The sequence below is a fragment of the Schistocerca gregaria genome, chromosome X (genome assembly GCF_023897955.1).
Source record: "Schistocerca gregaria isolate iqSchGreg1 chromosome X, iqSchGreg1.2, whole genome shotgun sequence".
Lineage (NCBI taxonomy): Eukaryota > Metazoa > Arthropoda > Insecta > Orthoptera > Acrididae > Schistocerca > Schistocerca gregaria.
Window position 1 is genome coordinate 616187385 of NC_064931.1, and position 13475 is coordinate 616200859.

The 13475-nt window shown below is 37.5% G+C and overlaps 1 protein-coding gene across 3 annotated transcripts in view; it reads left to right on the forward strand.

Annotated features, from left to right (window-relative positions):
• The window catches only part of LOC126297516 (uncharacterized), a 323790-nt gene that overhangs the window by 236115 nt on the left and 74200 nt on the right, over nt 1-13475 (forward strand). For all 3 annotated transcript variants that reach the window (XM_049988402.1, XM_049988404.1, XM_049988403.1), the window contains one exon: nt 9496-9826. In XM_049988402.1, the coding sequence (XP_049844359.1) occupies nt 9496-9826 (331 nt within the window). The remainder of the gene's footprint in view (nt 1-9495; nt 9827-13475) is intronic.

Genomic DNA, 13475 nt, shown 5'->3' on the forward strand with positions numbered 1-13475 from the left:
CAACAGTTTTAACGTGTTCTAGTCTGCTTTTTAGCAACTCTTCAACTGATTTCATCTCATCTTTCGAAACATAGAATGATGGTATGAGAGAGATATTTTTCTGTACCCAGGTAAATAATTGAAGAGGTGTTAGAATGTGACCTCCTGCAGGGTACTGCAGACTAGCTCCTGATGCCATGTGCTTAATGGTAGCACCAATACCATCACATACATTTTTACCATGACTTGAAAAAATTCCATTCTGCGTGAATCCGAAAATCATGGTAATGCGTGCATAAATTTTTGAGATTTTTACAGTTTTCGTACTGAGTAGCTGCCTCATCACTGAAGTATTTCGCAAAATGTATGTGAAGCAGCTTGTTTTCACATATGCCATGGCAGTGCGAATGCGGGCATGAACTGCAATGGCATCATGAATTAAACAGTCACTAAAAACGCACAGGTTCATGACGCACACATCACCTGATTCACCTCGATAGTAAATCACAAATGGCTGGAGAGTTGCTTGACTGTTGTCCCAATGATATCCTTGGACAGCATCTTGAACTATAAATGCATAATTTTCAGGAAAGTCTAGTATTACTATGATTTCATCTTGTTTCAAATTATCCTTACAAAACTGGTGATAAGCCGATTGTGCTGTTGCTGTGAAGCTGTGTGGGGTCAGTTTGTCTGTTTCTTGACAACACATTTCAACAAAATCTTCCACTGTACTTTGCTTTGTTTCAAGACTTGTGTAGCCCATGTGTGTCATTGTTTATAAGAAATAAGTTTGTCATCCATAAGGAGTTCACCATACAGTTTGTTATTCATGTGTTCTGCAAGATTTGCCTTACCAGGACACTTTTCACACCTGTGTATCGTGCACTGGTAGGAACTGATGTCACACACTAGCAGCCTCATTGCACCTTTATAATCCAGACCAGAATCCTTTATAGCAGCAAACATCAGCTTAGCATTTTGATGGCTCTCACATACACAAACATTGCGTGTGCCTCTTGCACTTACAGGAACAACCCATTTTGCCCAAAGATTGAAAAAAGATGATAAACGTACTTTGGAATTTGGATACTTTTCCTTGAATTCTACACACAGTTCTGATATGTTGTATCTGTACACGTACATTTCCCATTTGCACCATTACATAGTCTTTTTTTCCAGGCATTATTTGGCTGTAGTCATTATTTTCATAAACACCGACACTAGCACCTTTACTTCTGAACTCAGTTGCTTACCCTGAGCCTGCTGAAGCTGTGGAAGCAGTCCTTGGGTTGCTTTTATTTTCCTAGATTGCTTTACCATATATTCCTTTGCAGTATAGTCAATAGACCAGCTGGAAGGTGCAAGGGTAAGAATAGCTACTTTTTTCTGGTGTGTGGATATGGCTGGTGCTATCATCATTGGAATATATTTATTTTCCAGTCTGAAAATTATTATAATACAATGACATTTGAATTTCAAATGTCATTGTATTATAATAACACACAAGGTAGGAAAGATACTAGAAAGACAGGGAGTCAACATAGCATATAGAATGCCCAACACAATACAGAACAAACCGGGCATACACACCACTAACACTGCCATATATAGTTGATCTGGTATTTACCAATTAAACTGCAATTGCTGACAATCTGTACATGTGGGCCAGACATGCAGGAATTTCAGGACTGGATACACAGAACATCTAAGGACATTAAAAAGTAACAGCCCTCACCCAACATTTGCAGACCATCTAATGGCAGAGAATCACCATCTAACAAATGTAGTACACAATTTGGAAGTGGGGGGTTTACACTGGTAATTTTTTTGTTCTGTGGAAGTGTCTATTCGTGGTCCGTAACAATAGTGACAGTCTAGATAATTTTTTTGGGCAATGCCCCAATACCCGCGATAATGCTATTAGAGTATCTGTTGTTGCTGTAGCAATGACCACCTGAGTTAAGTCTCAGACTACTAAGGAATTATGCCTCTTTTTGTAATTAATTGGAGAGTCGTGTTAAAAAGTGTGGGAACTGGTGAGGCTATCCCTATTTTTGTTCTACCAACCTCTGTGAATTTACTTAGAGACCTACTTCATGGATGGGTCCCAATCCATTTCCCAAGAAATTCTAAATGTATACACTGGGAACCCTTGGTGGAATATTATCGTGCTAATTGTATCTACTTGAAATAACATAGCTAAGGAGGTTTTGAAAACTCATTAACAATTCCGATAGTGCGTAACCATTCACTTGTCATAGTGTCTGTCAATAATGGAGATGGTTGTGATAGTTGTGAAGTAGTAATGACCATCTCTGATGCTGCTGTGATGTTTGTTAGTCATTTTAGCACAGAAAGGCATTTATTCTAACAAGAGTTCGTCGCTTGTAATCTGTTGATATTTCATGCTGTACAGATAATGGTGAAATTTCTTCATTCCACTTATAATATTCAATGCCTTCTGTACTATCTGCGATCAGTGTAAGGTGGTTTTATTTCAGTGTCTCTGATGTGAATGTGATTTTATTTCAGTGTCTCTGATGTGAATGTGATTAGATTCTGTGAAGTGTCTGATTTCTAGAGGGTAGTAGCATCCCTGTAACACACTGTAACATGTCCGTAGCATCGACTAGTGGCTTCCCTGCTGAAAAATGACAAGGCATCGTGCTCGCAGCAATTATTACTTCAACTTCTGTGTACCCCAGCACATACATGAGGCCATATAAATAGAACTCCTTCTCTGTGTATTGAAATTGGGTCTATAAAGGAATTTGCAGGTTTTCTATCATTTGAAGACAAAAAGTGAGGCATTCCACAAAATGTTCATTTGACCATCTTGTAATGATTATATTGTCTACATAGTTCACATACCCTAATATTTGCCCTGTAATCTGTTGTAGATATTGCTGGAATGTTGTCAAGGGCACTTGCTACCCTGAATGAGAGATGGAGTTACTAACATAACTAACAGAATTTATAACAACCACATACTGCTGTAACTCCTCATCCAATGATAGCTGTAAATGTGTGTCAACATAGTTCACGTACCCTTGTGTTTGTTGTGTAATCTGTTGTAGACATTCTATTTTTGAAAATTTTCTTCTGGAGTACTGTCATGCTGTTAGGATCCTTGCCAAATAGGATTAAGGGAGTACCTCGAGAAAGTTCAGAGAAGTGCAGCGTATTTTGTATTACTGAAAAATAGAGGAGAAAATGTCACAGACATGATACAGGATTTGGGGTGGACAGTGTTAAAACAAAGCGAGTTTCTTGTTCTGGCAGAATCTGATCACAAAATTTCAATCACCAACTTTCTCCTCTGAATGTGAAAATATTTTGTTGGCGCCAGCTTATATAGGGAGAAACGATCATCACAATTAAGTAACGAAAAATCACAGAAATATATAGTTGTTAGTTTTTTTCCACACGCTGTTCAAGAGAAGACTAACAAAGAATTATTGTGAAGGTGGTTGGATGAACACTCTGTCAGGCACTTAAGTGTGATTTGCAGGGTAGCCATGTAGATGTATGTTTAGATTGTTAAACAACAGTGTAGCACTGCCCTTATTTGTAGGTAAAATAATGATATACAAAACCACTCCAATTGAGTGTAAAGCAGCCCTCTCAGCAGCTGTTGTGTTACTCTTGGGTGAATGTACCACAGTCAACACACAACACGCTTCCCTTCTAACCATCTCTGCATAATCAGAGGTAGTTTAAAAATAACTTGTTCAACAGAACTTATAAAATCAACAACAGGTAAATGCTTGGGTGCCAGTGTAAAATTTAAACCTTTCCCTTGTCATCATCTTGTTGAACAGTGTTCTGTGTTTGTATTCAGTCACTGTTTTATCCACAACACACAAACAATAAAAATGCAAAGAAACATAAACATACCCTTGTCACAGTGTGTTAGTTTGAAACCCTACTAAATAGTTCTTCATCTCCAAGGGACTTGAGAACTGGTTGGTAGGTAGGTAGGTGTAGAAAGGGAGATATGGCATGATATTTCATATCAGGAACAGCAGTGGTTGTAAGTGAGGTCATGACCTGTTTGCAGTGGCTATGTGGAAGGTATATGCATCATCATCTCTGTAGGTGGTGTGGAAGAGAACATAATTGTGATGATAGTGTGATACAGAGCACTAGTGATCAGAAATGAGCTCTGTATACACACTTTCAGCTTGCCAGTAGGTCATATAATGTCATCGTATTTGCCATTTCCATATGCGTGAAGACTTGATTGGCCAGTCTCTGCACTGCCTGTTAATAACTATAAACATGTCTCTTGAACCTTGTCAGGTTCCAGTGGAGACTACCGGCATAGAAAGGAGAGCAAGTACATGAATTTGTGAGTGTAACTGAGGACTCGTGGCATTGCCTATACACACAGTGGTTGAGAATGACAATTATCTATACAGAGTCTAAATTAATGTTCTTCTGTCTGTGTGTGAGGGGTGATCCCAGCAACTAATGTGGAGATTTCGATGAGATTTTCAGTATTTTTGTGAATCCCGGATGGGTCACTAGTTGTTCACTAATACTGTAATAGCTAGCAGTGAATATTATTCTGTTTGTACTTACATACGTAGATGTATATATGTACGTGCCCCCCCCCCCCCCCCCCCCACACACACACACACACACCAGATCAGTACCCAGAGTTGCCTGCTTATGTGTCCATCTCTTACTCCCACCTCCCTCTCTGTCCATCTCCTCTTCCATTTCCATCCGTCTCCTCCTTTTCCCTTTCTGTCCATCTCCTCCTCCCTCTATCTGGTCCATCTTCTCTTCTTCACACTCTGTCTGTCCAACTCCTCCTACGTCCTTCTCTCGCCACATAATCACCCCAATCCCAATTGAAAGTTGCTGGTTATTACACCCACTGTAATTCCCCACCCCACCCCCCCACCCCCTCGATTGTAAGTAGTATGTGTACAAAGTTTGGTTGAAATCAATCCACAGGTGTAGGAGGAGATGTTTATCCATGTCTTTGCCTGCATAGACACATGTAACCTATATTTCACACGTATTTAATATATTTTACGCGTATTTGCACACACAGTTAATCTTATCTCCTGTGAATTTCGCCCTGCAGATTTGTTTTGACACAGCTCATTGTTTGATGTTATATCTTCTGACCTATATGTTGTACAATTACATATTTTCGTAGGTAGATATGATGTAAATATAGTTAGCAGTAAAGAAGTAATAAATTAAAATGTTATGCTTCATACTGCAATTTTACTGCAGGAACAGACAAGATGCACTAAGCAATAAACTTTATTCCTTTCAACATTTTGTGGGGGTTTTCATCAAGTAAAAGTTTTATGAAGGTTTGATATTATGCGTAAAGTTTGTTGCAAGTCACTAAGTATGGTCATTCTAATATACTGGATGAATAAAATATAGGTATTTGAGTGTTGTAGACTACACTTCTTTTACACCCATACCTCTTTGATAAGTAGGTAGTTTTTACCCCATCAGCAATGTACCAAGTTGGGTTGAAATTGGTCGAGTGGTTTAGGAGATGTGTAATATATGTATGTACATAGATTTTTATAATACGTATGGATATGGATTTATGCGTACTCATATGTATGTATATGTATGTATGTATGTATGTATGTATACACTGTGTGTGTGTTTTTTTTTCTTCAACAAAACTGTTTTAAAGATCACTGTAAATTTATTTTAATATATGCTGTGCATTCAGAGAAAGTCTAACTGCTAGATTGACATGCACATACTTACGACAAGTTGTAGAGTTTGTGACAACAGTACAAGAAATCAGGACACAGTGATGAGGTTTGTTTGGTGCATAGTGTTTAAATATAAAAATAAATTTACATCAGTCTTCAAAAAATTACAAAACTGAATGATATACTAGGCAGCTTGCAATTAGCTGGTTTGTTGGTTGATTCGGGGTGGGGACCAACCAGTAAGATCATCGGTACCGTCGGATTAAGGAAGGAAGTCAGCTGTGACCTTTCACAGGAACCACCACAGCACTTACTTTAGGGAAATTGCAGAAAACCTAAATCAGGACAGCTGGATGTGGGTTTGAAGCGCCATCTTCCCGAATAAGAGTCCAGTACGCTAACTACTGTGCCACCTTGCTCAGTTTGCTATTAGTCTATAAAGGTCAGTTACCATGCCAAAAGTAGTACACAAACTGATGCACATGACTTCTTAGTATATATTAGCAGTCTCATTCCATTCGTGTTGTACATAGAATTCTATCTTGCCCGATCATAGAGATTACTTTAAATGCTTGTTCCTAGCTGTGTTTGTTAAAACAAGCCTGGTGTCATTTAACAACATTTACAAGTAATGTGACAACTTTTTGTTGTTTATTATCGAAAGTTCAAGACACTCTTGAGAGACAATGGTTCGCCACCTAGGCATTTCTAGGAGATTGTTTCAAAGGATCATTAAATGCAAATAACATTATATCATTATATTATATTAATTTAAGTTGTGAACAGTATCAACATAAATTGATCTAAGTCAAAAGTATTTAACAGATAATTGTTACTGTGAACCAGGAAAATGGCATTCACAACATTATGCCCCAGACATGTTAAGCTTGTAGCTTCACATGCCACAGAAGGTACTGTTTTTTCATGTTCTTTCCACCAGCCAAGAGTATCAGTTTTCGTCTCTGCAAAACAGTACCCGCGGTGTTCGTTGACGTGGTCCACATTTCTTGTGTACCTCTGGAATTTCAATGGATGTGGCTGTTTGATGGCCCGGATGTAGTTATGTGTGAACCACAAATAACTGGAGAGAATGGAATCATAATTTGTAGTAATATTCACTTATAATCATGTTACTGAGTCATAGAATAACAGGGGTATACAGTTGTGCACTTCCCATTCAGCAACATTTAGAGATATTGTGCTACAAGTGCAGTTAATCCTATCATTTCAACCGTCCATGTAACTTCTGCATTGTAATTTAAGTATTATCATGCCATCATTATCTAATACAGGGCTCAAGTGATCAGCCAGAAGTTTTCACCGCCAGAGAAGTACCATGTATAGGGTTCGATAGTTGGCTTGTTCTAGATTATTACCAGCAATGAGTAACATGATAAGCTCGTTCAGTGTCTGCTCTATTTCACTAACAGTGGATACAGTCACTGTAGTGTAGGTTATTTTACATGCATCATCCATCCACATATCAGTTGGGGAAGAAGCTTTTTTAATTGGTAATAGCAGGAGTAACATGTGGAGCCAGCACTTTTTTAAGAGCATCTGCAGTAGACTTCACTCCATTCTTAAGAATAGTTGTATGAGGTTGTGTAGCCTTCACATCAATTTCACAACCCGCTTCAGCTGCTACAGATAACTAAATTAGCTATCTTTTAGAAACCTGAGGCATGAACCGTACTGATTGGTCTGAGATCTCACAAGTAGTGTGCTTTTAACATACTATACTTCACTAACTACAGCAATATCAGAGTGAATACAGAATTTTTCAATGGAATAATGTAATTTTTTAATGGCCGTCGATGATGTGGAAGTTGTGTGGCTTTTCAATAACATAGGTGAAGAAATTAGACATTTCTTTTTGTGCTGTGGCAGAGCTTTTTGATAAGCTATTGGCCTATCATCTTCACTGTTGCATGTTTAATAAAACACTGTTTCGGGATACCATCACAGGTACAACTACGTTAGCATATTAGTGACATTAATCTGTGTAAACTGTGCTGAGCTTTGGCAGAGGTCACAAATTTCGACACTGTAACAAGAGAAGTGTAGATGTTAATCAAAACTTGCCACTGATGACACTACTGCACACTTTAGTAAGGGAACAAGTTCATGAGTAGGAAGCAACTGCAGCATGCCTGCCGTTGTGGCCGAGCGGTTCTAGGCGCTTCAGTCCAAAACCGTGCTGCTGCTACGGTTGCAGGTTTGAATCCTGCCTCTGGCATGGACGTGTGTGATGTCCATAGGTTAGTTAGGTTTAAGTAATTCTAAGTCTAGGGGACTGATGACCTCAGACGTTTAGTCCCGTAGTGCTTAGAGCCATTTGAACTATTTTTGAACGGCAGCACCACTATTTTCGGACCTGTCGTACTCACAGAGCTATAGTGGAAAGGAGAGAGCCCAGTACAGCAGTGAAGTAACAGCGGCAACATTGGACTTTCACTTCTTGCTCCGTTTCTGATCTTTATGGAGTACCTGAGAGAGGCCTGATCAAAAAAGCTATTTGCCTGTAGATACATGGGATTGCAAAGCAAGCAAATGATGTGGGCTGAATCAGGTGATTAGCAAAATGTGATCAGCTGTCAGCTGCCTGGGGTTGGTGTGCTGCAGCTAGCCACAGTAATGAATTGCTGGAAACATGGCTATGGAAACCTGCAGAGAAGTGGTGACTTCCTCAGTGTCTTGGTAACAAGGGGCTAAGGTTTGGAGGGATCATATGGCTCCACTGTGGATGAGGTCACCGTTGTTGTTTACCTGTATTGGACTCCACTGTTGGTGAACTCAGGACTTAGTCAATTATACACCAATCACTTCCATCTTTGATGATTATGAAGCTTTCAGTTCATTGCTGTCTGAGTAAGATTCTTTAATTATAAGTTTTGTTGACATTCACATTTTTACACCATCATATTAACAAATTCTGTGACTTATTATTTTTCAGTTAACATTGAGAATTGATGCTCATAAAAATTTGAGATCAGTAATGTGGAAACGTAATTCAGGGAGGTTGGCACATGTATATCATTGGCTGTGGTCAAGTATTGTATTCCAATTTATTTGTATGGGCTTCTAACAATGATCATGAAGAGCATCCTTTGGATTGTAGGTAGAGAAACAAGAAAGACAAGTATTACATGACCACTGTTTCACATTTCCTATAGTTTAAAACAGCAGATAAGTCTCCAAATGTCTATTTAAAAAAGAATTAGCTTAAAGAGCAGGAGCTCAATAAAACACACAATAAATTTCATGTCATGCACACCGCTTGGGTGGTAAACTGAAGATATCTTGTGATCTAACTATAAAATTGAAATATAAAATTAATATCCATAGGTAACTGTAATGTTATTGCAGTGTTTAAACTGAAAGGCAGGAAGCACAACAGAACTGCTTATCATTTCAGTGAGTGAATTTTAATAGCAATGGAATGGAAATGAAGTCCCATGCTTCTTGACAGGGCATAGGGGAACGATGCGAGAGACCTGCACCACTGTATTTGGCCAGGTCCTAATGGAGGTGGTTTGCCATTGCTGTCCTTCAACTGTAATGGGGATGAATGATGATGATGATGATGATGATGATGATGATGATGATGACACAACAACATCCAGTCATCTCGGGGCAGGTGAAAATCCCTGACCCCACTGGGAATTGAACCCGGGACCTCCTGCTCAGAAAGCAAGAACGCGACTGCAAGACCACGAGCGGCGGTCTAATAGCAATAGTTACCCAAATAATTTCATTAGAATAAACATTACTTTCATTACCAGTAGCATTGTATTTTTTGTTTTTATTTTAGGTAGCTCCTGGTGTACCTTGCCATCCGATGACATCTCATCCTGCAGGGGTACTACAAGTGCCACATTCTACTCCTGCACCAGGTGCACAGTCAGCCTCTTATCCTGTTGTCCGGCCATCTGTAACACCTGTACCAAAAGTTGATAGTCTTAACACCACGCCAGATGAAGTACACACAAGTGACAACAAAGTATCAGAAGGAAGTGGGTACGATACTCCTCAGCCTCTTCATGACATCGCAGCAGAGCGTCATAGTACACCAAAGAAAGATCTACAGAAAAAAACAGAATTACTGAGTCAGAAAATTCAAGCACAAGTGCTACATACAACAGGTGAGATTCATAACATTACTTCACTTTATTCATATGACACTGAAACATTATTTTCTCTCAAGTTAGTGAGCTCAGCTGGTTTTCGGTATAGAACAGTGTGCATTGTTATTACTAAGCAGCACTTGACAGGAATTGAAGCAAGTTATTTTTACTGTTAACTTATTGCTTGTGCAAAAAGACACAGAAATAAAGGCCATCGTTAGGAAATTTAAGATTTAGTATATAGAAAGACTGACCAGTAATGAAAGCAGTGCATTTGGCCAAGTATTATCTCTGGAGCTAGACGGACGTGCGTATACGAAGCTCTCGCTAAGTTAAGTGATTAATATTGAAATAAGAGCTAATTTAGTTAATATTACATTTTAGACTAGTGTATATACTTCTTTTCTAGGCTATCTATTGAAGGTTTCACTTTTCTGACCGTATTTAGATAAAAAAGTAAGTATTTCGTAAAAGGCCGGTAGTCGCTAGTTTTGTTTAAGTTTTTTAGGCGTAAATTTCGCGAGAGTGTAGATTTTCATTTTTGACTAGAGTTATCGCTTCAAAGTCAAATTAATTCATGTCGATCATACAGAGCTAGGTAGTTAAAACTTTCAGAAGTAAATTTAAAAATTTGTTTTCATTAGTGTTTATTTACGAATTAGTAGGCTACAGGTTACGAAACTACTGTGGTCTTGTGCCAACTTATTCTCTGCTTTTGTGTTAAGTTTGTCTATCAAACCATGTGTGACAAATGTGCTGAACATCATGTGACTGTGGGCATAGATAGTGTCAGTAAAAGTGGGTATAATTTAGTATCTTACACTTGTAGATCTAGTGTGGATAAAGGAGGAGTTGCCATTTACATAAAACAAGGCTATAAATGCAAAACGGTAGAAGTAAGCAAATTTTGTGTTGATCAGCACTTTGAGATTTGTGCATGTGAACTTCGGCTAGATAATGTAGTATTCATAAAAAAAAGTTTGACTCCCTATTATGCAGTCTGTCAGACAAAAAGTTAGCTGTGGTGATTTCAGTGTAAACTTTCTAAATAATTCTGAGAGGAAAAGTGAACTAGAAGTGTTATTAACAACATATAACTTAAAATCAGTGATCAATTTCCCTATGTGTATAGCTCAAGACAGTAGCACACTAATAGATAATACATTTGTACAGAAAGAGGATGTAAAACAATCATATGCTTTCCCTGTGGTAAATGGATTGTCAGACCATGATGCACAACTGATTAACTTACAAAACCTAACAGGGTGTACAGTTCGAAAACCATTAAGTAAAAGTGTAAGGTCGCCCAACCCAGTATCTGTAGAGCACTTCAAAGAAAGCTTGAGAAATGTTAATTGGGGAGATGTAAATAATGAGCCAAATGCTAATGATAATTGCAACATATTTCTTGATAAATTTATATCCCTTTTTGAACATTGTTTCCCCAAAGAAAATTAGTAAATGTAACACCACACACATTTCAAAGAAACCTCGGATTACTATAGGTATTAAAGTGTCTTCAGAAAGAAAAAGAAAACTTCATGAGACAGCAAGAACTAGTGAAGATCCAGAAGTAGTTCTACACTATAAAAATTATTGTAACATCTGAGAAAGGTTGTAAGGAAATAAAAAAAATATGTATGTTAGAGAACAAATTAACACCTCCGACAATAAAATCAAATCAATATGGAATGTTGTTAGAAGGGAGACAGGAAAAGTAACCACTGGGGTAGGTAGTATTACTATTAAGGAGAACGAGACCATCCTAACCAGAAGTACACTAGTAGCTAATGTATTTAACAACCATTTCTTAAGTGTAGGAGAAAAAATTGGTGAGAATAGTTCGAAAGAAAAAGCCAGGCAGTACATGGAAGAATCTGTTTTGAAAAAATTTAGTCAGACTAAGTTTCACCTAACAACCTCTTGTGAAATAAGTAAAATTATTAAATCTTTGAAATGTAAATGTTCTGTTGGAGTAGATGATATCTCTAATAAGATATTAAAACAATGTGGAGCAATTACAGCTGATGTTTTGAGTCACATATGTAATGCATCAATAACTCAAGGTATTTTCCCAGACAGGTTAAAATATGCCATTGTCAGGCCGCCCTACAAAAAGGGGGACACCACAGATGTCAATAATTATCGCCAAGTATCCTTGCTTACAGCATTTTCAAAGATCTTTGAGAAAGCAATGTACTCGGGAATGGTTAGCCATCTCAACAGTAATGGGGTACTTAGTAAGTCACAGTTTGGATTTCAAAAATGCTGTTCCACTGAGACAGCAGTATACAATTTCACTGTCCACATAATAGAGTCTTTAAATAGTAAAATGTCACCAATGGGAATTTTCTGTGACTTGTCTAAAGCATTTGATTGTGTGAACCATGACATTATGTTACAGAAATTAGAGTTCTATGGTATAAATGGAATAGCATATGAGTGGTTTAAGTCATACCTACAGAACAGGAAGCAAAACATTTTGTTATATGGGTCAAGTGATTTAAATAACCCCACTTCATCAAATTGGGGCGAAATCACATTAGGTGTTCACAGGGTTCAATCATGGGTCCCCTTCTGTCCTATATATATATATGTGTGTGTGTGTGTGAACAACCTCCCTTCCTATCTGAAACAAGAAGATGAATTGACACTGTTTGCTGATGATACAAGCATCATTATTAATCCGGTAAAAGAAACTCCAATTGAAAATGATACAAATAAGGTCTTTGGAAAAGTCATTAATTGGTTTTCTGCAAATAGACTTGCTCTAAACTTTGAAAAAACACAGTACATCCAATTTTCTGCTGCAAAAAGTACAGTTGCTTCAATAAATATAACACATTAACAGAAGTCAGTATACAGGATAGAGCATACTAAGATTTTGGGTGTACGCATAGATGGAAAATCTTAATTGGAAAATTCATGTTTTGGATCTTCTGAAGCAACGAGGTTCAGCAACTTTTGCAATCAGAATAATTGCCAATTTTGAGGATACAGAAATTAGTAAGGTAACATACTTTCACTCTCTGATGTCATACGGAATAATATTTTGGGGTAACTCAACATTCAGACAAAAAGTATTCACTGCTCAAAATAAAGTGGTTAGAATAATGTGTGGTGTTCATAGTCGCACATCTTGTAAGCATCTTTTTAAAAGATTGGGAATTCTTACAACAGCCTCACAGAACATTAGTCACTAATGAAATTTTGTTCTCAACAACATGGACCAATTTAAAAACAACAGTGACATTCATGATTATAATACCAGAAAAAAGAAAGACTTGCACTATCCCTTACTCAACCTATCTTTGGCACAGAAAGGGGTAAAATATGCTGCTATAAATATTTTCGACAAATTACCATGTGAAATAAAACGTCCGACAGACAGCAGTAATAGCTTCAAAAATAAATTAAAATCATATCTCCTTGACAACTCCTTCTATACCATAGATGAATTCTTGGATAGGAATAAATAAATCTATAAATATAGTATATGCATTTTGTGCCATTTAAGGGAATGGGGTAAATAATAGAAATATTAATCCTTAACCCTATATATATATATATATAACAAAGATTCCAAGACTTACCAAGCGGGAATCTTTGTTTTTAATATATTTTTCCCATGTGGAAGTTTCTTTCTATTTTATATATATATGTGTGT